At 37.4% G+C, this 22,164-nt stretch overlaps 1 protein-coding gene across 5 annotated transcripts in view; it reads right to left on the reverse strand.

The window, feature by feature from the left end:
* The window catches only part of elmo1 (engulfment and cell motility 1 (ced-12 homolog, C. elegans)), a 96,490-nt gene that overhangs the window by 36,785 nt on the left and 37,541 nt on the right, over window positions 1-22,164 (reverse strand). For 2 of the 5 annotated variants that reach the window (XM_039680543.2, XM_039680542.2), the window contains exons 2-14: window positions 19,338-19,469; window positions 18,722-18,762; window positions 17,306-17,378; window positions 17,148-17,198; window positions 15,385-15,554; window positions 11,650-11,685; window positions 8,619-8,718; window positions 6,974-7,125; window positions 6,135-6,213; window positions 3,735-3,776; window positions 3,522-3,572; window positions 3,112-3,234; window positions 2,850-2,978 (exon numbers count right to left, since the gene is read on the reverse strand). In XM_039680543.2, the coding sequence (XP_039536477.1) occupies window positions 2,850-2,978; window positions 3,112-3,234; window positions 3,522-3,572; window positions 3,735-3,776; window positions 6,135-6,213; window positions 6,974-7,125; window positions 8,619-8,718; window positions 11,650-11,685; window positions 15,385-15,554; window positions 17,148-17,198; window positions 17,306-17,378; window positions 18,722-18,762; window positions 19,338-19,415 (1,125 nt within the window). In that variant the 5' untranslated portion in view covers window positions 19,416-19,469. The remainder of the gene's footprint in view (window positions 1-2,849; window positions 2,979-3,111; window positions 3,235-3,521; window positions 3,573-3,734; window positions 3,777-6,134; window positions 6,214-6,973; window positions 7,126-8,618; window positions 8,719-11,649; window positions 11,686-15,384; window positions 15,555-17,147; window positions 17,199-17,305; window positions 17,379-18,721; window positions 18,763-19,337; window positions 19,470-22,164) is intronic. The other 3 variants (XM_039680545.2, XM_089123271.1, XM_089123272.1) reach the window with 3 other exon arrangements.

The raw sequence follows: 22,164 nt of genomic DNA on the forward strand, positions 1-22,164 counted from the left end.
TTATAACAACCTTCACACTGCTCTTTTCCATACAATGGAAGCGTTAAGAGACAACGGGATGCCAAAAGTTTGGTAACGGGAAAGATTTTAAAAAGTCACTTCTTCTCACCAAGACTGTATTTATTTGATCAAAAATATAGTAATCACATTCATTTAAAATGTTACAAAATATTTGTCACTCAGCGCAGCTTCTAGGTCTCCAATGCCAATTTTTTTTAAATATGTGAAATGTTTGTCGCTGTTATTGGAGTTGTCATAAAGAATAGAGCGTCTTGTAATACTGCAGTGCTTTATCAATATGTTTATGCGTTATGCTAACAAACAATAACTGACTGGGTCTGTCATCTGACTAATCACCGCCGATTAGTGTCACACAAAGGAGTGGTTTGGAAAAATGAGTCGTTGTACGAATCATTTGGGAGTCGGTGAGCAAATCAGTTAAAAATAAATGCATATTATAAGACAAATGAAGTGTTTTTTATCCTTGCATGCATGTTAAACTGTTTTTGGGAATTTCAAATGCTATGATTGGCACGGGTTGGCACGTATGGTTGGGTTGCAGAGAGATTGTGGTTAGGTCAAATGTGAACTACGAGGAAGGAGCGACCTCAGCAGCAGGAGGGATGTAAAGGTCAGTAAGCTGGGCTGAGTTGAGTAGGGGACGGAGGGGGATGACTCTCTGTCGAGTCCTCTTGAGGTGTTGTGGGCTAGTTGACGAAACATTGAGGATGGAAGGTACCAGTTGAAATACATTGAAATAAATTGAACACAGTATGTTGTTTTCAATTAAAAAAAACATGCACAAAGCAAGCCGATCCACTTTTCCATGTTGATAAGAGCATTAAAAAAAAAATAATGGGACAAAAAGAAATCAAGAGCTAGAATTGATCAAAATGTCAACAATGACATTAATGCGATTAAATATTTTAATCGTTTGACAGCACTAATGTATATATTTATCTTACCGACCTTACACTATTGAGCTGTAGTTTATATACTGTAAGTTATACAGTGCAAAGCATACAGTATATAATGCACAGTATGGAGAATGCAAGACACTAATATTCTATTCTGAACACAGTCAGCCAGAGGCAAAGTCCACTGGCAGCGCACAGTACTTAAAAACACGTCTGTGGCGAGGGCACTGGAGACCAATTTCCCATCCATCAACGTGACAATGCCCTGAGAGAGTTGGAACACAGTCCTCATTAGCAGCAATGTTGCCTTAACACATTCTGCACAGCTCACTAACAGCAAACTCCATGCGTCTCCTAAAACGCTGTTAAAATGGTGTCTAGACCCGCAAACTTACCTGACGTTTGACATTGGTGGCAAGGGAAATGTTTGTTTGTTTGTGTGTGTGTAAGTAATCTGGAGGTGTTAACACAGCAGGAGGAGTTTAGGGAAGGTCTTATCTTCAGACAACACACAGCTCTGTGAAATGGGTCTTAGTGAACCTCAGAAGTTTACCGGGGCTTAGGAGCACATGACAAATTCAGTCTTGCCCCCTCCAGGCTACTGACCGCAATATGCTTCTGCTTCATGGGCCTTTCCTGTTTCTACTCCTCTTCACATCTACCTTGGCCTCTCATTCTCCCTCTTTCCTGCTGCTTTCTTGCAGTGAAATGTGTCAAACTAATTTGATGAAAGAGCTCTGAATGTTCTGAGCTTAGATGAGCCTCAATGGATTTAGACAATGCTTTGAACTATGCAATCGTAGTGATGTTATTTGGGGACAAACTGCTTTAGCTAAACAATTCCAAGTCATTAGGGCCCGAGTACTAACGGTGCGAGGCCCCTATTGAAACTGTTGGGATTATTTTTTTATTTTATTTTTTTTAGTATTTTTTTCTGCAAAGTAAGCGCAATTTTCTCGTGGCCGCAACATGCTCAAAAACTCACCAAATTTGGCATGCATATCAGGACTGGTGAAAAATGTTGTATTTTGTGGGTTTCGCGGATGGGCGTGGCAAAATGGCTCGTTAGCACCACCAATAAAATTGGAAAAAATTAGCCCCTCGTCCACGTTCAACCTACATGCACGAAATTTGGTGGGGACGTGTATCATATCAAGACGCACAAAAAAGCCTCAAGAACTCGACAGGAAGTCCGCCATTTTGAATTTGGCGGCCATTTTGGGACGATTTACACACTCCGTACTTTAACGAACTCCTCCTAGGGATTAAGTCGGATCGACTTCAAATTTCTGCTGTGCCTTCTAAAGGCTTTGACGATGTAAAGATGTGCTATCTGGGCGTTTTCGTCGATGGGCGTGTCCGTGGCGTTGATGAATCGCCATGAAACAGGAAGTTGTAGTAACTTGGCTGTAAATGCCCAGATCTGCACGAAATTTTACATATTTGACAAGAGTCCCGCCCTGAACAAATCTACATGCCAACATTCACCCACAGTCATAGCGCCACCTGCTGGAAACAGGAAGTGACCTTTAACGAAGCAGCCCCCGCCGCACGTTTGACCTACATGTACGGAATTTCTGTGGCACATGGATCATGTCCAGACGTTTTATGTCAATTTTTGGGTGATTTGGATGCGTAGCAAATTCACAGCTGCACTGACTGAGCTCCAGAATATGCAACGCGGCCGCCTCACACTCCGGCGTGCTACAGGTGCGAGGGCCTGCCCATCGCTGCTTGCAGCTTTAATTGTTCATGAATTTCTTCATGGTCTTCTAAATTTTTAGAGATTGAACCTATATGAGATGAAATGCATCTTCACAACAGAGTTTGTTAAATGAGCGAAGACTACAATTAAAAACATGTAGATCTTTTTCCAGTTCTGTCAATTTAGAGCTAGCAAAGATTATAACAATGGAATGTATGACAACTTACAATAAAGCCCAGTTTTTTGTAGTCTCGCGTGTACATGGACTTGCGCTTCTCAATGCTGCCACTGTTGTTGGATTCGCACTCAACGTCAAAAGCAATCCTGCGAAGCTCGAAGATGATGTCCCTCTGAGCCTTCATAAACAAAGGTATGAAACCATATTACTGCACAGCTCTCTAATTAAATAATTAATAAATCAAATCAATATGTAATGTCCATTTGTTTAATGAACACATCTGTAAAACCTGTTCAGTGATAGAGTTTCACCTGGTCTTGAGGGTCCATCTTCGTCATCATGCGGTCCTCCAAAAGGTTAAAGGTCAAGACTTGTAGCACATAGAGCTGGTGTGCCATCTCATCATTTATGGGCTTGTTACTCCTGATCACATTCTGGCAAAAGAGAAAGAGAATGTTGGAGAAAGTCTGATTGCTGTGGAGATGGTATCATGAGTTTTCCAGTGATTTATGATTAGGGTTAAAGAATATATTATTACTAGTATTGTTATTATTATCATCATTACTGCTAATACCTATACTACTTCTAAATACTAACAAATTACTACTTTACCAGTATGTTTTTAAATCAATTGCAGGAAAACAGAACCAAAGAGAGATATTTATGTTCAGATTGGCATACTGGTATACTACTTTTTGTAGTATGCATACTGTGCACTTACACTGAGGATGATTGAGCGCAGCTGCTTCTGTGCTAGAATGTGGGCCATCTCCTATAATCAAACAAAAAATTGAGTCACCTTAAATCTCACACAAACACACACACCTTCAATAACCTATTTAAAAGGTATAACTCTACAACAAATACAAAACAGCTCAGTCTAATATCAGTTAAATCACCTACAGAGGGTTCACCTTAACTAGAGAGCACTTACTGTTAGAGGACAATCAAGGATGTTCACATTGTCCTCATCAAACTACCATTACGAGCACAGCAAGGGGAGGAAGTAATGAGAGAATGAGATAGAAAAAGAGAAGAGAATAGAAGCGAGAGAAAAAGAAGAGGCATTTTGTTAGTAGCACAGAAATGAGAGGTCAGCAAAACAGACCTGGAGAAACAGTAAATTGACATTTAGGATATGAGGCAGTTACATGAGCCCGCTGTGACTCCTAAGTCACCTACTTACTTAAAGCTGCTGTAAGCAATTTTTTTAGTACTACACATTAAATGTCCAACTGCCTGACAAATATTGGAAAAATAGGTGTCCTGAGACACCCCACAACACAGTGCTCTGTAAACAGGTAACACTGGGAGTTGCTGTCTGACTGTCTGTCAATTATTTTGCATGTTCAGGTTCTGCGGTCAGGACTTCGGCGTATGTTAGGAGAGTGGGCGTATGGTCGTAAAAATAAGGGGTGATCTAATTCAGGGGCTTAGCTTAAGGGAAGTTAACTTAGCAAGGTGGTTAGCATTGCTTTCAACATCTTTAACTAATAACGTTTTATTTTTTCACAAAATATTTTTCCTTCACTTCAGTTAATCTAATTAAACACTACATCACTGTGAGTACTGATTACAACAAAGGAAAGTGGAGTATTAAGGTGCGTTCACATTAGCTTCACGGCCAAAAAAAAGGAGATGGTCCTCACTGCAGAACATGAAATCCAGGTGGAGGAGTTGGATCCAGATCCAGTTCCTCCCACCTTACATATACCTAAACCTACGCACTGATCCCTCCCTAACCATACCCCTAATCTGACCCATCTCCACCCCCGATCCCTAACCACACCCCTAATCCTACCCATCTCCACCCCCAATCCCCAACCATACCACTAATCGGACCCATCTCCACCCCTGATCCCTAACCACACCCCTAATCCTACCCATCTCCACCCCCGATCCTAACCACACCCCTGATCCCTAACCACACCCCTAATCCTACCCATCTCCACCCCTGATCCCTAACCACACCCCTAATCCTACCCATCTCCACCCCCGATCCTAACCACACCCCTAATCCTATACCAATCTCCACTCCTGATCCCTAACCACACCCCTAATCCTACCCATCTCCACCCCCGATCCTAACCACACCCCTAATCCTATACCAATCTCCACTCCTGATCCCTAACCACACCCCTAATCCTACCCATCTCCACCCCTGATCCCTAACCCCAACCCTAATCCTACCCATCTCCACCCCGATCCCTAACCCCAACCCTAATCCTACCCATCTCCACCCCTTAGATCTGGATCCAACTCCGCCCCCTGGATCTTGTGTACTGCAATAAGGTGCTACTGAAAAAAAGGTCCATTATATTGCCAATAGTATAGCAATGTATGAAGCACAGATCACACAGACACTTTCTGCAGCTCTCCGACAGTTAACGTGGCAAATTCGATGTGGCGAAATCTTTCCCTCTCACACAAAATTCATGATTGTGTGGATTCCTATTTAAAAAGCTGGATTTTACACATGAAAATACTCAGCATACTCAGTTGGCTATTAAGAATAACAGGCATTTAATAAGGGTGAAGGAAAGGAAAAGGAAATGATCTGAAGTGAAAAACAAACACAAACACACATATACAGGTACAAAATAACAAAATTATGCCATGACATACTTGTATGACTACACAAACAGCACCTCTTACACTTTGTCCAAACCGATTTTCCAGTGTCAAGCAATTTTATGTTGACAATGTTAACCAATCACAACATATTTGATGTTTAACATGCAGTGATGTGGAGTAAGCATTTGGACGAATGAGATTTCAGTGTGCGGAGCAATCCAAAATAATACAGAATGACAAAACTACTAGACTAAAAGGTTCTTTACATGCAATCTGCAAGCAATCGCATCATTAGCGCATAGCCCAAGCTGGTAGGCCTCTGCTGATCTTGCAGCCAATGATATTGCTTGCTTAACATTTAAATAGTCTGGTTCATTGTTTGCTCCACCTTCACCTGCCTAGATATCTAACATGCTCACAGAAACGCGTTTCTGTATCTATTAGCTGTAGCAAGCCCATATTTGCTGTGCTGCAGCACTAATAATTATCATCAGCAGTAGTATAGCAGATCTAGTCTGCCAAGACCAAATACATTAATATGTGCCATATTCAATAGCATGCAATATCGAGAGTTGTCATGAAACAGTGTTGCATGACTCTATTGACTGTTGTGGCTTGTTAGAACAATAATTTAGACAAACATGAAAGACATTCGGGTGACATTTTCTCACGTCTTGCCTGACAAAGAAACTACCATTATTTAGTCTAGGCAACACCAAACAAATGGAAAAAGCAGAAAATGAGTTTGTGTGTGCTGTACCTGTCTCTTCTCCTCAGGGGCTTTGAGAAACAATGCATTAATCACTGCGATAGTGTAAGTCTGAATGTCCTGATCTGTCCTGTTGCCAGAGAGAGAGAAAAACAAAACGAAGAGAGCAAGAATTGAACGGTATAGTTAGGGATGCACCGATATGAAAATTTTGTCCGATAGCGAGAATTCTTTATATTTGAAAGCCGATAACCGATATATCGGCCGATAAATTTAAATCCAAATTTTTATCTAATTTTGAGAGCCTGATTACAAAAACAAAAGTCTCACAATTAAATCCATGTCCCAAGCGCACGATTATAATGATGTTCTCATTATAGTGTTGTATAGACGATGACAGATTTGTGCTGCACATGATGTACCGAACCATATTTTCATTTTTTTAAAGAGATTTCAAGAAAATTTCAAGAAAATCAAAAACATAAACAGTGCTTAACAAGTGTCTAAGCTGAAGGGGATAATACATTTTTTATCGGCTTTAATATATCGGCCACATTTTCTTACCAGGCCGACATATGTATCGGCCGATACCGATATGCTGGCCGATATATCGTGGATCCCTAGGTATAGTTCACCAAAAATAATCATCATTTACATAAAAAAAGCATACAGTAACGAAGGGTTGTAATAAAGCCCCAAAAGCTTGACGCCCAGTCCAGATGTGCATATTCAAACTTGTCTGCATGCACTAATAATGGTGCATTTTTGTAATTTTTGGAGCCTGACAGTCATGCTTTCATTATATGGAGAAGTATAAATGACAAATGGGACAAACTGAATACAATGTGAGAACTTCAATGTGAAAGAGATAAATTATCCCTGCTCCATACCCTTGCAGATGAGGGATGAGCTGCCCAATGGTGATTTCTTGAGCCACCTTCTGGTAGAGATCTTGACTGTTGAGGACCATTGATTCCAGAATGGCTAGAGACCTCTGGAGTACAGCAGTGTCCATGGCAGATTTACACACATAACTGGCAATCTAAGGATGAAGCGACAAGTTAAAAATAACTGAAAGTTATGCACAGAAATGTGGATTTGAAATGTTTCAAAGCTAGAGCTCCATCAAAATAGAGCATGAACACAGTACGATTTAGTGTCTTATGACATTTTTAATAATCAAACACATTATATTCAGCAAAAGACCCAACTCAATAACAACTTAGTGAATTGTATTTATTTTATAATGTAAATCTATGTGTATCTATTTTGTTAATTGCACTTTGTCCCAAAGTCAATTTTTCTTTTTTGCTTTTGGTTAAATGCCTGAAATAAGATCACAAGCTCAAGATATTTTTACTTTTTATCCTACGACATAAAATACATGTGACTTTTAAATAATAATAATACTAGTTTGTTACATTTATACATCGCTTTTCTTGGCACATGGAAAAAAAATGACATGGATTACACTGTTGGATTCATGGAATGGGGAAAATCTCCTCAAACACCACCAATGTGCAGGATCCACCCTAGATGATGCGACGGCAGCCATTTTGTGCCAGAATGCCCACCACACACACCAGCTCATTGGTGAAGAAGAGACAGTGATGAAGCCAATCAGTATATATGGAGATGTGTAGTAGGGCATGAAAATGGACAAAGGCCAATGGGCAAATATGGCTACTAGTATTCCAGGGTTAAACCCCTACTGTATATTCAAAGGACATCCTGGGATTTTTAAAGATCACAGATAGCCAGGACCTCGTTTAACGTCTTATCCGTAAAGACTGACATGACATCTTCACAATCATGACATATGTTATGAATATGAAGGAAGTTTTATGCATGTTTGCGACAACTGTCATTAAATGTCATTTGCATTAAAAATGTCATTCTGAGTGATTAATATTTGTTTATGTCATGATCTCAAAAAATGTCATTCACATCATAATCTGTCAGTGTCTTTGTCATGACAACTTGACATTACTAAGACAACACAACCTGTCATAAACATGACATAGCAGATTAATGATCAAACTTAAGAAACCACCTAGCTTTATTGGTTAACATTACATTAAACTGTAATGGTGGTTGGTTTTTGACATTGGCTGTCATGAAGTCATTATAACTTAGTTTTAATTGACAAATTCAATCGGTACCACTGTAGTTATTCATGCCAGTTATAATAGCCTCATGACAGCCAATGTCAAAGCCAAACACATTTTATGTCAAGTTGTCATGACAAATACCCTGACAGGTTATGATGTTATGGTTTGTCAAGATGTCATAACAAAGACATCTTAAACAATGCCATATTTGCATTCAAAATGAATGTCATAACAGAGCGAAAGACACTTAAACATAAACATAAACCCTACTTCATATTCAAGACATATGTCATGTCATGGTTATGAAGGTGTCATGTCAGTCTTATGTACACCCCTTCAAGTAAAGTGTTACTTTAGAGATGTTTTGACAGCATAGTATCCACATGACTATATTGGAGCGTTAGGACCCACACAGACCACGCACCTTCTTGATGAAGGCCACAGAAAAGGTGTCCCAGGAGACAATGCCATGGTCCATTAGCTCCACGAAGGCCGTCAGTGTAAAGGAGAGCAGGTCACCAAAGCTATAAAAGACAAGACAACAGCCACTAGCCACGTCTCTACCGCTCACCTGCCCTGAAAGAACAGCTAAGCTTCAGCCTTACAGAGCGAGAGTGAGTGAGAAGAAGCTGGAGAAAAGGAGGACATGGAGTCAGCCCATGCTGATGTCCCTGTCCTACAGAAGAGCAGCCAATGCCAGAGCGTTTGGCAGCCGGAGCAGCAGCAGTGGAATTACACTGGCAGAAATGTTCAGTGGTATCATGCAGCAGTTTGTTTGGGACATTATAGTTATGATGAATGGACACACAACAGAATATGATAGTCTTCGAAGGAATATTGTAGGTTAAATACTTAACTTAATGGGAAAGTTCAATATTATTTGTTCCAAACCTGAATGACTTTTACTTTTGTGGAACAGAGGGTTATTTTAGGTTTTTTTTTTTACTAGTCTAGTAGTTATTAATATTTTGAATTAACTTTCTTTTTCTTTTTCTTTAATTTATTTAAATGTATTGCAGTTTTAGTCATTTTAGTACTGCAACTTTATTTCACTTAGTTTCCAAAGCAACAATTCTTAAAATTTTTCATCCTAGAATTATCCTAACAGTACATTTTACTTCAGCTTTATATCAGTTAACAAAAATGCTTTTTAATAGTTTTAGTAAACAATTAGCATCAGTGGTGAAACACATTTGTTTTTGTGTCCATAAAAAGTCATACAGGATTGGAACAACTTCCATAAACAGCATCTGTAGCATACTGTTGATTAACAGACAAATATTTTGTAAAATTAATTTGAAGAAAGAAAAAAAACAGGACCTTTCCTGGACAAACACACAGTCATACTACCATGTCTCTGATGCTGTTTATAATATAGATATTTGTATTAGACCTCAAATATTCCTTTAAGTAATAAGACAGGGACTTAATTACTTTGTAGTTTTGAGAAAGAAAAAAATCAATCAATTATCGAAAAATCAATTATCGTCTGGCTAAAAACTAATTCTAATCCTCATTACGGGTGCTTTTCAATTGGAAGGCTGCGTCCTAGAAAGGCTGTATATGTCGACTGACACGTCATCAAGCTCCGTCAAAGGAATTCTCGATTTAAAAGGATCTTTTAAAGGCAGCCTTTGTTTTATGTCCTTCATTCAGCCTGTTTTGAAGGATCCATCAAGTGTATCCTTCAATCACCCACAAACCTCTGCACACATTCCAATTCACAATGAAGAATTGAAAGAAAATGAATTGGCACTGAGCTTGTCCAATTTCACTACGCATTAAGGCAAAACAATTATTTTGGAGATAATGACATCACATAAATTATAAATTAAAGATAAATGCTAAACTGTGCGTAATGTAAACCACTGGGAGACCACAGATGGTTGTCATTGCCTGTACTCCATTAATTGAAAGGCAGAAGTTTTTAATATAAAATGTTTTCAAATATTTATTTTAATTGTATTTTCCTATTGAGACCCCCAGGGGTGAAAACATTTATGCAATGTGCACTAACTAGACCATCTTACTCTAACTTTTAATGCTGAGGACTTTCGCCTACAACCCTCAGATAGACTGGACAAGGAAGGACACAGCCTTTTGTTTGAGAAGCACCCTATGTGCCATAGCTTTTTTCACAGATTTTTGGTTTTAAATGAATAACACTGCCCCCTATCGTCACAAATACCTCTGTTCATGCCTTTTGATTATTCCTCATAACGAAAATACAGGAGAAACTAAAAGTTACAAAAAGGAAAAAAAAAAAAAAACAACAACCGACAAACAAAACAAAAAAACTTCAGTTACAAAAACATAAATACACATAACATTTTTAAACTAACAGAACATAAAAGGCAGAAATGAAACAGGAATTACTTAAAGGGTTAGTTCACCCAAAAATGAAAATGATTTCATAATTTACTCACCCTCAAGCCATCCTAGGTGTATATGACTTTCTTTCTTTTTCAGAGTTATATAATGGTGGTGAATATCAGTCAGATCAGTGGTCACTCTTCAGCCGGAAGACAAAAAAAAAATGCATCGCTTCACTTCAGAAGGCCTTTATTAACCCACTGGAGCCATATGGATTATTTTTTATGATGGATGGATGTGCTTTTTGGGGTTTCAAAAACTCAGTTTACTATTCAATCCCATTATAAAGCTTGGATATTTTTTAATATAACTCTAATTGTGTTGGAAGAAAGTAATATACACATAGGATGCTTGAGGGAGATTAAATTATGGGATCATTTTTGGGTGAACTAACTCTTTAAGCAACCTGCCTTCAGCTTGGTGTTGAGTATTTATATAGCAGGGAGTTAATACAGCATAAGTTAGACCTCATAATAAAAAGACAACAGCAATTCATAAATGTACCACTGGGAGCAGGAAGTATTTGCAGCTGGAATTGGGCAAAAAAAAAAAAAAAAAAAAAAAAAAAGAGAGAAAAAAAATCCACGGTGGCACTGAGGAATGATAAAATATCACAAGGGGATATTTTCATGTGGAGGAAAATAGTTTCTGCTTGTTTGACAACCAATCATTTTAGAGGTATCCTAGGCAAAAGGATTTGGAGGGGGGAAAAAAAGCAGTGTTTTGATCAAGTTTAAGAGGGATATTTGATATTACAATTATATGAAAATGTGAGCGTAGATTCTTGTCGATGAGTGGGGGACAAAAAAAAAAAAAAAAAACGTTTCCCAAAAGTGATTAGTGCAAACAAAGCTTCCCCTAAAGCACCAATGTTGCCCAATACCACATGCAAAAGAAAGAAAGAGCTGATTTATTACATGGAAATAATCAAAATGGTAGTGATTGCAGCAGTTGCCAAGTGTTCCCATCATCGCTTTGATTGGTTTTGAGCACTGAGGCCAGAGCCCGATCATGCAGAGACTCGGCCGGAGATTAGAGGGTAAGTGACAGGGGGGTTATCCAGCTCGAGGGGAGGGGCTTACCAGGGCTTCATTATCTTCTGTAGTTTCTGATACCGTCTGAAAAGATTTAAAAACTTTGACGTCAGGGAGACAGAAACACTTACATAGTCTGGGTCCAAATATTCCTTTATGAACCCATAATGACATTTACATTAGGAAAATCTGTGGAAAACCCATTGTTATGGTTACACAAGGTTTCAAACAGAGTAGAGTATATCTTAAACATCCAGTGCAGCATGAGTTGAGAGAAAAACAAAGCTGAACATTTAAAAAACCTTTCTGAGAGACAAAAAGCATGCAAAGCAGAACTGTGGGAGAAGCACACTGCACACTGCCTACACACGCATTTAATGCACGGCGTGTGCTTAACTCCCTGTGGTGGTTATGAGCAACTGTGAAGGATTACCAAAAGTATCCATTACAAATCATCATGCATTATATTGCATTTATTTATGACTCAAACGTAGCTCTTGTTTCCTCTCATGGCCCTGCTGTCAGCAGGGCTATAATCAACAGATAGCCTATTACTCATCATGTTTGATCGTTAAAGATTCATTTCTTACCTAATGACTTGCACTGTACTTTTAAAATCCATTTGTGACTGGAATTGGTTAAAAAAAGGTTGTATTTCACACAGAGTTGTCAACTATAAATATAAACGCAGACGGCCTTGACAATAAGTTCATATATATATGAAGAGTTCAGATGCAAAAGCCTCTAAGTGCCATTTGAAATTTTCTTCTAAAATGATCATTTTTATCAAGCTTATATATTCAAGTTCAGTAATTTCACTTAAATGACAATTAATAGGTAATCCTCATTGCAATTTAAGTGAAATTACTGAACTTAAATATACAAGCTTGATAAAAATGATCATTTTAGAAGAACATTTCAAATGGCACTTAGAGGCTTTTGCATCTGAACTCTTCATATATATATATATATATATATATATATGATAATCCATGACCACTTAAAAATAATACATATTTATGCAATAAATACAACAAGTAATACATTTCTTGGCTTCACTAAATGTGAAGCTACAAACTGTACTGTTTTAAAGTTTCTGTTCGATTGTATTGAGCAACTGTGCCAATTTTGATTATGTACTTTCTTACAAGTTACAATTGTGACCAAAAATACATCAATATTTTTGACTATTCAAACCTTTTTTTTAAATGCAGTTTGTTTCATTGGCCAATTCGAAGGCTAATATACATATGTACACTTAGCTAGGTTAATAATGATTAATTAATTCATATTACTGGTATAATAATAATCAACTGCCTATATTTGTGTCTGCCAAATATAATAGTTTGAGATCATCAACCTTCACTAATAGCACAAGCATAAAAACATCCAAAACAAGTTCTGAATTTATATTTCTCTGAGAATCAAAACAGTGGCACTACTCGTTTTAAATGCAAAACATTTTAACGTTACTTTCTGAATCTTTAACTGTTATCAACAACCTCAATCACAGTGCTACTGTGGCACATGACCAGTAGAGGGAGCCACTACACCACTAACTCTTCAACCGGCTGCATTCATGCCCCATGATGTAAGAGTACTCATTCTGTATCCTCAAGAGTGCCGTCATGCTTAAGTCTTCTGAATAATCATCGCCTGGTCAGCGGCTAACAGGAATCCATGGCAAGAATGTGAAACAGTGTGTACTTGTGTGCATGTGCGTGTCGACTTGGATTCTTAACGGTATGAAAGGACTGCATAGAAACCCACACATAGGCTCTTTGAGGTCAGGAGCTGTTGACACAGAGCTGCTTTATATAAAACATACCCATGGAAATCATTTCCATGGTCAGCTCTTCAGCGTACCGAAATGTTGAAACACCTCAGCCGGCGGCGCAGAGCTCCGATAAGTAAAAACGCAGCTATTGATTCAGTGAAATAAAACCAACATCCCAACGGCAGCATAATTTCCCTTAACCGGCCGAGCACCAGAGGGAAATCACTTTTGCTCATGCAAGAAAATTAATCCATCCGGCAATTCAGATAAATCTTCTTCCACAACTACATGAAAACAGCCATTGGAATAGAATGACCTTGACAAAAGAGCAAGGGCAGGCATAATTAGGTTAGCATGTAATGGAAAACTAAAGCACAAGCCAGTGAAGTTGACCAGCCTCAGAGGAGACATCCAGTTTGACAGACAATCGGGTCTTTTTGTTTGTTTTTAAAGAAATTTCTTCCCTCTAGCTGTCTTGAAAGTGTATCTTCCTAGCCGCCTTTGTTTTTCTTTAGTACATTATTATTCCTTGACTCTGCCTCTAAGTGTGTTTCTCTAGTCCCAGTTTGTTTCTCTCTCTCCTAAGGCAGTTTGTGTCTGCTGGCAGAGCTCGGCCTCCCCATGGGACCTTCCGTATAGGAGTTTAAAAAGTGCCAGCTCAGCAGATAGTCTATCTCCGCTTTAACCTTCAACTGAGATGGTCTGGCCACACGGCTGCTTTATATCACAGAGGAGACAGGGGGAGGGAGTGAAATGCATACAATTCATATATTATTAATAGACCCGTCTGATATAAAAATTGCACCGTTTATTTGGATGATGCATCTTTGATGTGATTAGGTTGTGTTGCATTGGAAGGCACATTGTTTGTGTTCACTGTTCAGCTTCAAACAAAATACTACAAAGTGTCCTTAAACACAACATTTGCCCTCAAAGAGTCATCAAACACAACAAAGTGTGTGAAAACAACACCATAACACTCTCAGACACAACATTGTGGCTTCAAACACAACAAAGTGTGATCAAATACAACACCTCACACTCTCAGACACAACACAACAATGTGCCCTCAGTGTTGTTTTGTGTCAGAGAGCAAGTTGTTTTGTGTTTAAAGACTGTTTTTTTTTAAAGACTGGAACACTGTTGTGTTCTTATGTGATTAAAAGCACATTTGTATTTGAGGGAACATTGTTATTTGTGTTGTGATTGAAGACACTTTGTTGTGTTGGGTCACAAGGCACATTTATGTGTTTCACGGCACGTTGTGTTATGTTTGAAGGTGAGTCGCTGTGTTGTTTTAAGGCACTGTGTATTATCAATGCCAAATCATTGTGTTTTTGTTCTCATTGAGATTGATCTACTAGCTTTCACAAGTCTCTTATGCTCACCAAGGCTACATTTATTTATAAAAATACTAACAACAATATTGTGAAATATTATTACAATTTAAAATAACTGTTTGCTAATTTGATCATTATCATATGTTAAATCAGTTTTCTGCTAAGTGCTTAATATTTTTGTGTATGAGGATCAATTTTATGGAGAGATTAAAACAACATTTATTTGAAATAGCAAAAACATTTATAATGCTAACTAGCTAAAAACACCAGCATCATTTTCCTGCTTTAAAACAATCTGTATTGTATAAAGAACTATTAAAATAAAGGTGACACGACTAAAAAAGATTTGTCAATTTTAATCAATTGAATGCATCCCTGCAGAATAAAACTATTATTCGCTTTAACAAAAACATTGTACTAACTCCAAACTTTTATTTCTGTTTTTTGGGATTTGAAGACTCCTATTGAACAACATCTCAGAATCTCACTGAGACATTTGAGTGGGCATCATCATCAAAGCGTACGGTGCAAGTCACTGGCCAAGTCTTTATTTGGGTTTTAATTTGCTTAAGCCCTGCTAAGGCAACAAACCGATGAGGGAATATCAAGAGCACTGTAATGAAAACAGAGAGAAAGGCAGCCAGAGGAACAAAAACAGTTACTTACTCTGTGCCACTCTCCACCATCTGTGTGAGCAGCGAGATGCCGTCAAGGTTGATGAACTCCTGAGCAAAGGTGATGTCTCGTGAAGAGTTGGCCAGATCCTTCAGAGCATCCAGCTTCATGTCCATGCTGGACGACTGGATGCGCTCGTGCAGCTGCTGGGCCATCTGGGCCTGTTACCATGGCCACAGAAGAGGCGTGTGAGTGAGAGGTTGACGGATCCTCATGTAGGAGGTCAGGCCTTTTAGTCACACAACTCAAGGAAGAAGGCGAGACTATACTATACTGAATCAACAACGATTGCCTCATTCAACAGTATTTAGCATGTCAGTGTGTGTTCAATATCGACAATTACTAATTATAAAATATTCTGGAAGTTATATTCGAATAAATTAAAAACTAGTTTAGTTGGTATACAATTTCCTAAAAAGCATTTGGACAAGTATCTAAGACACACTTTAAAAAAAAAAAATCAATGAATATCATTGCATTTGAGAGTTATTTTAGTATAATTGTAATGCTTTCATAGTTTTTTATTAATAAATTTAATTCGTTTTTATTCTTACACTTCATGTTCTCTTTTCAATTTTAGTTAGTTTCAGTAATTTTGTTTCTATTTATATGCCTATATAGTTTTTTAAAATTTCATTTTTAGTTTGATATTTTAGTAAATCAAATAGAAAGGACAAATGTTGCCTATATTATCAATCTCTTTGATAAATTGGGTTGTCCATTTTCTTCTTTCTTTTTATCAGATCTGTTCACTCCATTTAATGAACAATATCCCATGTATTTTCATGTCTATTCCTTATTAGCATCCTTTACTATGGAAGTGTTTCTAAGCAAAACTAAACAAAATTTAAAAAAAAAAAAAAAACGGTTTAAATTATCTGACAGACTGATGCATATTTTGTGGAACATCAAGATATCATGAACCACAAAAATACTCAGTCCTGTGAAAAACATAAAATCAATTGTTTTGATATTTTGCATCTAATGTAATACCATTCATATATTTTAAAAGTTTAGAATCAGTCGAAAAACTTTTTGGGACAACTGTTTCCATCTTTCCTTCAAATTAAAATCGCATGCTTTGATCTCAAAAAAAAAAAACCTAACACACACACTGTGACTATGTGACAAATGTGACACCAATGTAACTGAACACAGCATCATAATACGAAACCATAATAATACACCATTGCTTTCTTCTATGAAACCTATCGAAGCCACACAGAGGACTGATGACTGTTAAATATCAATGGTGGCTGGTGCAAAACATCACAGGAAGAGAAACAGCCCTTTCTGTCAGTATGCTGGAGGGGACGGTTTCAAATGTCACAGACATCAGCTTTAAATATCATCCTCCCCAAGCTGCAAATTCAGATGGGTCATAAGAAAAGCCATTTCTGAATGAAATATCTAATCTAATGTAAAGCGTTTCCAAAACGACAATATATTTTTTAGAACAAAGAGCCAATCCCAGCATTTTCTGTATCCGGCAGAGAGAAAAGAAGTGAAAATAATGACAGCTGGGCACATTTACGCATTGACAGGTCATGCAAGACTGTTTCTCAGCTGCTGCCTCACACTTTAGGAAGCGTTGGTTATATAACCTTTCACCCCTCACATCTGAAGGATTACAGGCCCCAGCTGCATGGGGCAGGGCTTCAGAGGATAAAGGCAGGTTCCCTCCTGCTGATGTAGCCTTTATACAGTATATAGTATGTATTTCTGGCATCAGTAAACTCAAATGTGCTACTTACAGCAGACGTAGTAAGCCGCAGAATGGAGCCGTTTTTGATGTTGTTGCGATTCTGGGTTTAAAAAAAAGAAAAAGAAAAATTAGAGGAGAAGTTTTAAAAAAAAAAAAAAACGAATGAGCTTAGCAATACAGCTTCATTTCGAGATTTTGCAAATGAACCTTTTCGGTGATGTAGAAGTTGGTCGAGTCAGCATTCTGCAGGGAGAAGGTTTCAGGGTTTGGCAAGTTCCATCTAAATTCAGAAAAACATCTGAGATTACTATAAAATAAACAATATCAGCATAATTCAAACTCTTGACAGGGAAAAAAAAAATGATTTCTTGGTAATAACTCGGAAAATTCTATATATTATGTAAGGAATAATTGACTCTGGGCCATTGAATTATTAGAAAAATAATGCACACTCAGGAGGTAATGCTGTTACACCTCGGGAGTGCGTCATTTTTCAATAATTCGACAACCTGGAGTCAATTATTCCGTTTATACTATGGTTACCACACCTCAAAATATTGTTTAGATGATGTATTTCAAGATGTTTGTCAGGTTTGTGTACTTAACGCTCTTGTGTGTAGGACTAATTTTCATCTTAAGCCTCCGTTGCCAATTCCAAAACGTAATTTTAGAGCTAGAAACAGAGACTTAAGCCACTGATAGCAGACTGCAGTTATTAGAGAGAGAGAGAGAGAGATTAAGCATAAGAGTAATTACCTGTCTGTGGCTGTGCGTCTCTCAAAAGTCAAATTAGTTGTCTCTACTTATAGCGAAACTGTACGTTTATCTGCTTCAAGCAGAGCGTTGTTATTACCTTAGTGAGAAATGTAATGTAGCTTTTAAGTTGAGCAACGCTGACAACACGTTTCTATGCGAGTGTGTGTCTGTACTGTATGCGTGTGCAGAGAGCGAGAGTAAGAGTGTATGTGCTTTTCATAATAAAAAATAATTTTTTTGCAAAAAAAAAAAAAACAAGGAAATAATTAGATGGGTTTTTTTATCCTATTGATTACTATATTTATTTGCTTGGTCAGTGTTGTTGTGGGTTTTGGTTCTTTTGCTGTTGTAGTCTGTAAGAACCTTTGAAATTACTGAAATAATTTGGCAAAATGATATGGAACACTCCTTTATAGACCATATTCATAGCAGCGCAAAGACATCTTTGATTTTTAACGGGAATGATAAATATCTTTCAGAAGCCAAAGAAATCTAGGAGCTTTATACAACGGATGCCATTGAAAACACAATAAGTCTATCCCTCACAACCTCGTTTTTATAACTGTTATGGCACTGTTCTGAATAAATCCCCCTATTCATATATATGTGTATAGTGTGAAATATTTAACATTTAATATTTTCATAATATTAATAACATCTACCTCTCCTTTTGCACTACTGTTTGATTATTTGAAATTAGGTGGTTATTTAATTTTATGTTGTTGTCTCTACATGTTGATACTGGAAAAGAAGTTGCTTTTAATCTCATTGTACATGTGTATAGTGACAATAAAAGGGCATTTCATTTCATTTCATATATACATATATATATACACACATATATATATATATAGGTTTGTTACTTACCCATCACACACTTCTTTAATGATGGCTGAGAGAGGTTTTTTCTGCAGCAGACAAAACAAAACAAGAAAAAAAGTTTTTTTTTTTTCCTCTAGTCTTAGAACTGATATTCTGCCTTACTTCTTCACGGCTAATAAACATTCTTCATCATCAATTTTTTACAACTTTTGAGCAAACATTTTGTTGAGTCAAGTCAGGAAAACAAAAAAAGCAACAAAGAAGAATAAAGAATTGCAAAATAAAGATGAATGATTAATAAGGAACTTTAGGAGGATTTATCCAAGATTAAAGTCAATAGTTTTTATAGCACATATTGATCATCATTCACACATGCACCGCAGGGCATTTTCACTCACATGTTAAAGGAATATTCACAATGTGAATAAACCCATATGACTCATTCTTCTGTGTAGCAAACAATTACGGAGCATTGGTGTTTTGTTTTCTCATATCAACGGCAATGGTCATGTAATGTCATTGTATGTAAAGAAACAGGTTTAGAACAAAATAAAACGGGTTAAATAAAATAAAAAATGTAAAAAAAAGCAAGCATGCACTTCTGTAAGATGATGTATAAGGATGCATATACAAGGAGATATAGTCATCAATAGGAACTGACCTGATCAATCTCCATGAGTTTGGGGAAGGCCCCCGGCCACTCGATGGCCACCTTCACGATGTCTGCTGGGGGTGGCATGGCTGCGCTGATGGAGGATGTGGCCGCTCACTGATGCCTGGCTGTCATCCAAGCCTGTAGAGGGAGATATGGGGTCATACTACGTACACATACTAATTTATCAAACGCATCTCTTTTTTTTTTCAGAAAACTGATTAGTACAACAAGGGAGGTCAAAAGTACCAGCACTTTGGTAATGCTTCTAAAAATGTACCAATACCAGCATTTTAACCGTTTTTAAATTACAGAGTTCCAGCTCAACATTTTGATGCATGCATGCAAATCATACATTTCATAAATATAGATATATAATGGCATTGATAGTTCCATGCTCATTGCTCTACCAGTTGAGCTGCTGAAATTTGTGTGTTTAAAATAGTGATGCACAATATATCGGCCGCCATATCAGTATCGGCCGATATATGTTCGTTTTTAGTGTTATCGTTATCGGCCTGATAAGAAAGCTGACAATTAATGTATTATTTCCTTCAGCTGAGACGCTTCAGATGCACTGTTCAACGTGGTTTGGAATTGCTTGAAATATGATTGGACAAAAAAATTAAAATAGAGTTTAGTGCAACACAAGTCTGTCATATAGTCCATGTAAACTATATGATGTGATTGGGAAATGGATTTTAATGGTGATACTTCTGTTTTTGTAATCAGACTCTCAAAAATGAAATAAAAATTTGGATTTAGATTTATCGGCCAATATATCGGTTATCGGCTTTCAAGTATAAAGAATTATCGGTTATCAGTATCGGCCAAAAAGGTCACATCGGTTCATACCTAGTTTAAAATATTTAAAAGCCCATATAAAAGTGTGAAGCCATGTTTAAGGTTTGGTTCCAAATGCCTTTAATTGCAGCTTTGTGACTAATTTTATTCTATAGACACTCAAGATCGCTTAAGAATAAGACTGCACACATTAATTGTAAAACATTATACTCCATATACAAATATGGAAATAAACTGTCTCTAATATTAAATATATTATTTTAAATTATATTAATGGTGTGAAGGTTTCATTACCAATTAAGTACATATCTGCTGTGCAATTACTTTAAATTACCATTTATAGTCATAAATATTATATTTGATCTTTTAACGTTCACCTTATCTGTTACAGCAACTCAACAGACTTCCATATATTTGGTTAAAAAACATGTTTTAAGAGGGCTTTAGATGCTGATTCATTGATGTAAACAAAGACGGTCATGTATGGCTGTATGACAACTGATGACAACTTGACATGTTGACAAATGGCTCATTTTTGCAGTTTAGTTTCTATAAATGGTCTTGGTGTATTGCTGAGGGGAGCTTTGTATTGTGAGATTAGAGTATACTGAACTCTTTATTTAAAAAAAGCAAGAGACATGTTGTTTTCCATGATATAAACTACATATTGGCATAAGAGAGTGGACTATTTTCTTTCAGCCCATTTTACAGAGTATCGGTGTGAGTGACAATGAAAAGAAAATATCTCTCTCTCTCTCAAGCACATTAACAAATCATTTGCACTTTCTTTATAAGTTAATTCTAGCTCAATTTTTCCTTAAGTATCTGGCCTGCAAAATGTACTAAATAACACAAGCATTTAAAGATAAATCATTATCTGAAGTCTTATAAAAGGTACAATAAAACCATATACCCTCTCCAAGAAAGGTTAGCCGAGTCGATAAAGAGAAAGTGACATCCGCTAAAGCAATTTGTAAATTATTTAGTACTCCTGACACTCGGGACAGTGCGGATCAACTTTGGTCCTTGTGGATAAACCCAGTTACATTATTAATCCCCCCTTCCATAATGGATGGGGATGATTCTTGGAGAGAAAACAAGAACACACGCAGCCTGTGAAACAAGCATTCATTCAACCCATTCAAACAAGCTGCCATGTCACTCTGCCATGACTCATCCCATAATAATCTCCACAGACACTACCCAGGCTCTGTTGCTATGGCAGCTGTTCCATCAGAAGTTGCATCTCTCCAGGGTGGTTCGCTTGGAAAGGTTTCATTCCTTCTAAGAAGTTTCCCCATTACAGATGGCATGATTTCATTTGACAGAAGTCAATAAATCTCATAACCAGGTTTTATGTAAAGCTCTCAGCTGTTGTTCAAATGGACAGACTAGCTCTACTCCTGTTTGAAACTGAGTTTAATTTTTAATCCATTGCTCTTGTATGATTTGAGACACTGTAAACATAAGTTAAGAGAAACAGAGGCTACATTTAATGAGTCTAGGCAAGAGCACAATAAGAAACTACTCTTTATTTCCCACTGGTAGCGTGCATATACTAAAGATGAATAGGGTGTGTTCACACATGGCAGGTTTGGTTAGATTAAAACGAATGCTGGCGTGATTGGTCTGTTAGTGCGTTACATTTTAATAAGTGTAAATGTTGCCATCTGACCTCTGGTGTGAGCCAAACAAGCGGACTGAGACCCACCCTTTTGTTTCAAAACCAACTCTGGTGCAGTTCGACTGAAATATGAACGTAACACGGACCAAAGACAGGACATGATAGCCCATAAAAAGAACAGAATACTCTGTTTCCTCTCATTAGAAGGAACACTGCTTAAGTTCTTTAGTATTTCGTGGTCTAAAGTACAGCGAGAATCATCACGAAAGCAGACTGTTCTGCAATTGCTCTCATGATACTTTGATGTCATTCACCGATCGGTCTGCACAGCGCCACTTCAAGTCGAACACACCTATTTAGTTCATTCCTGAATTAATCTACCGTTTGAACAAATCGAATGAACGAATG

The sequence above is a fragment of the Pimephales promelas genome, chromosome 18 (genome assembly GCF_988280905.1).
Source record: "Pimephales promelas chromosome 18, fPimPro1.hap1.1, whole genome shotgun sequence".
In the NCBI taxonomy this organism is placed as follows: domain Eukaryota; kingdom Metazoa; phylum Chordata; class Actinopteri; order Cypriniformes; family Leuciscidae; genus Pimephales; species Pimephales promelas.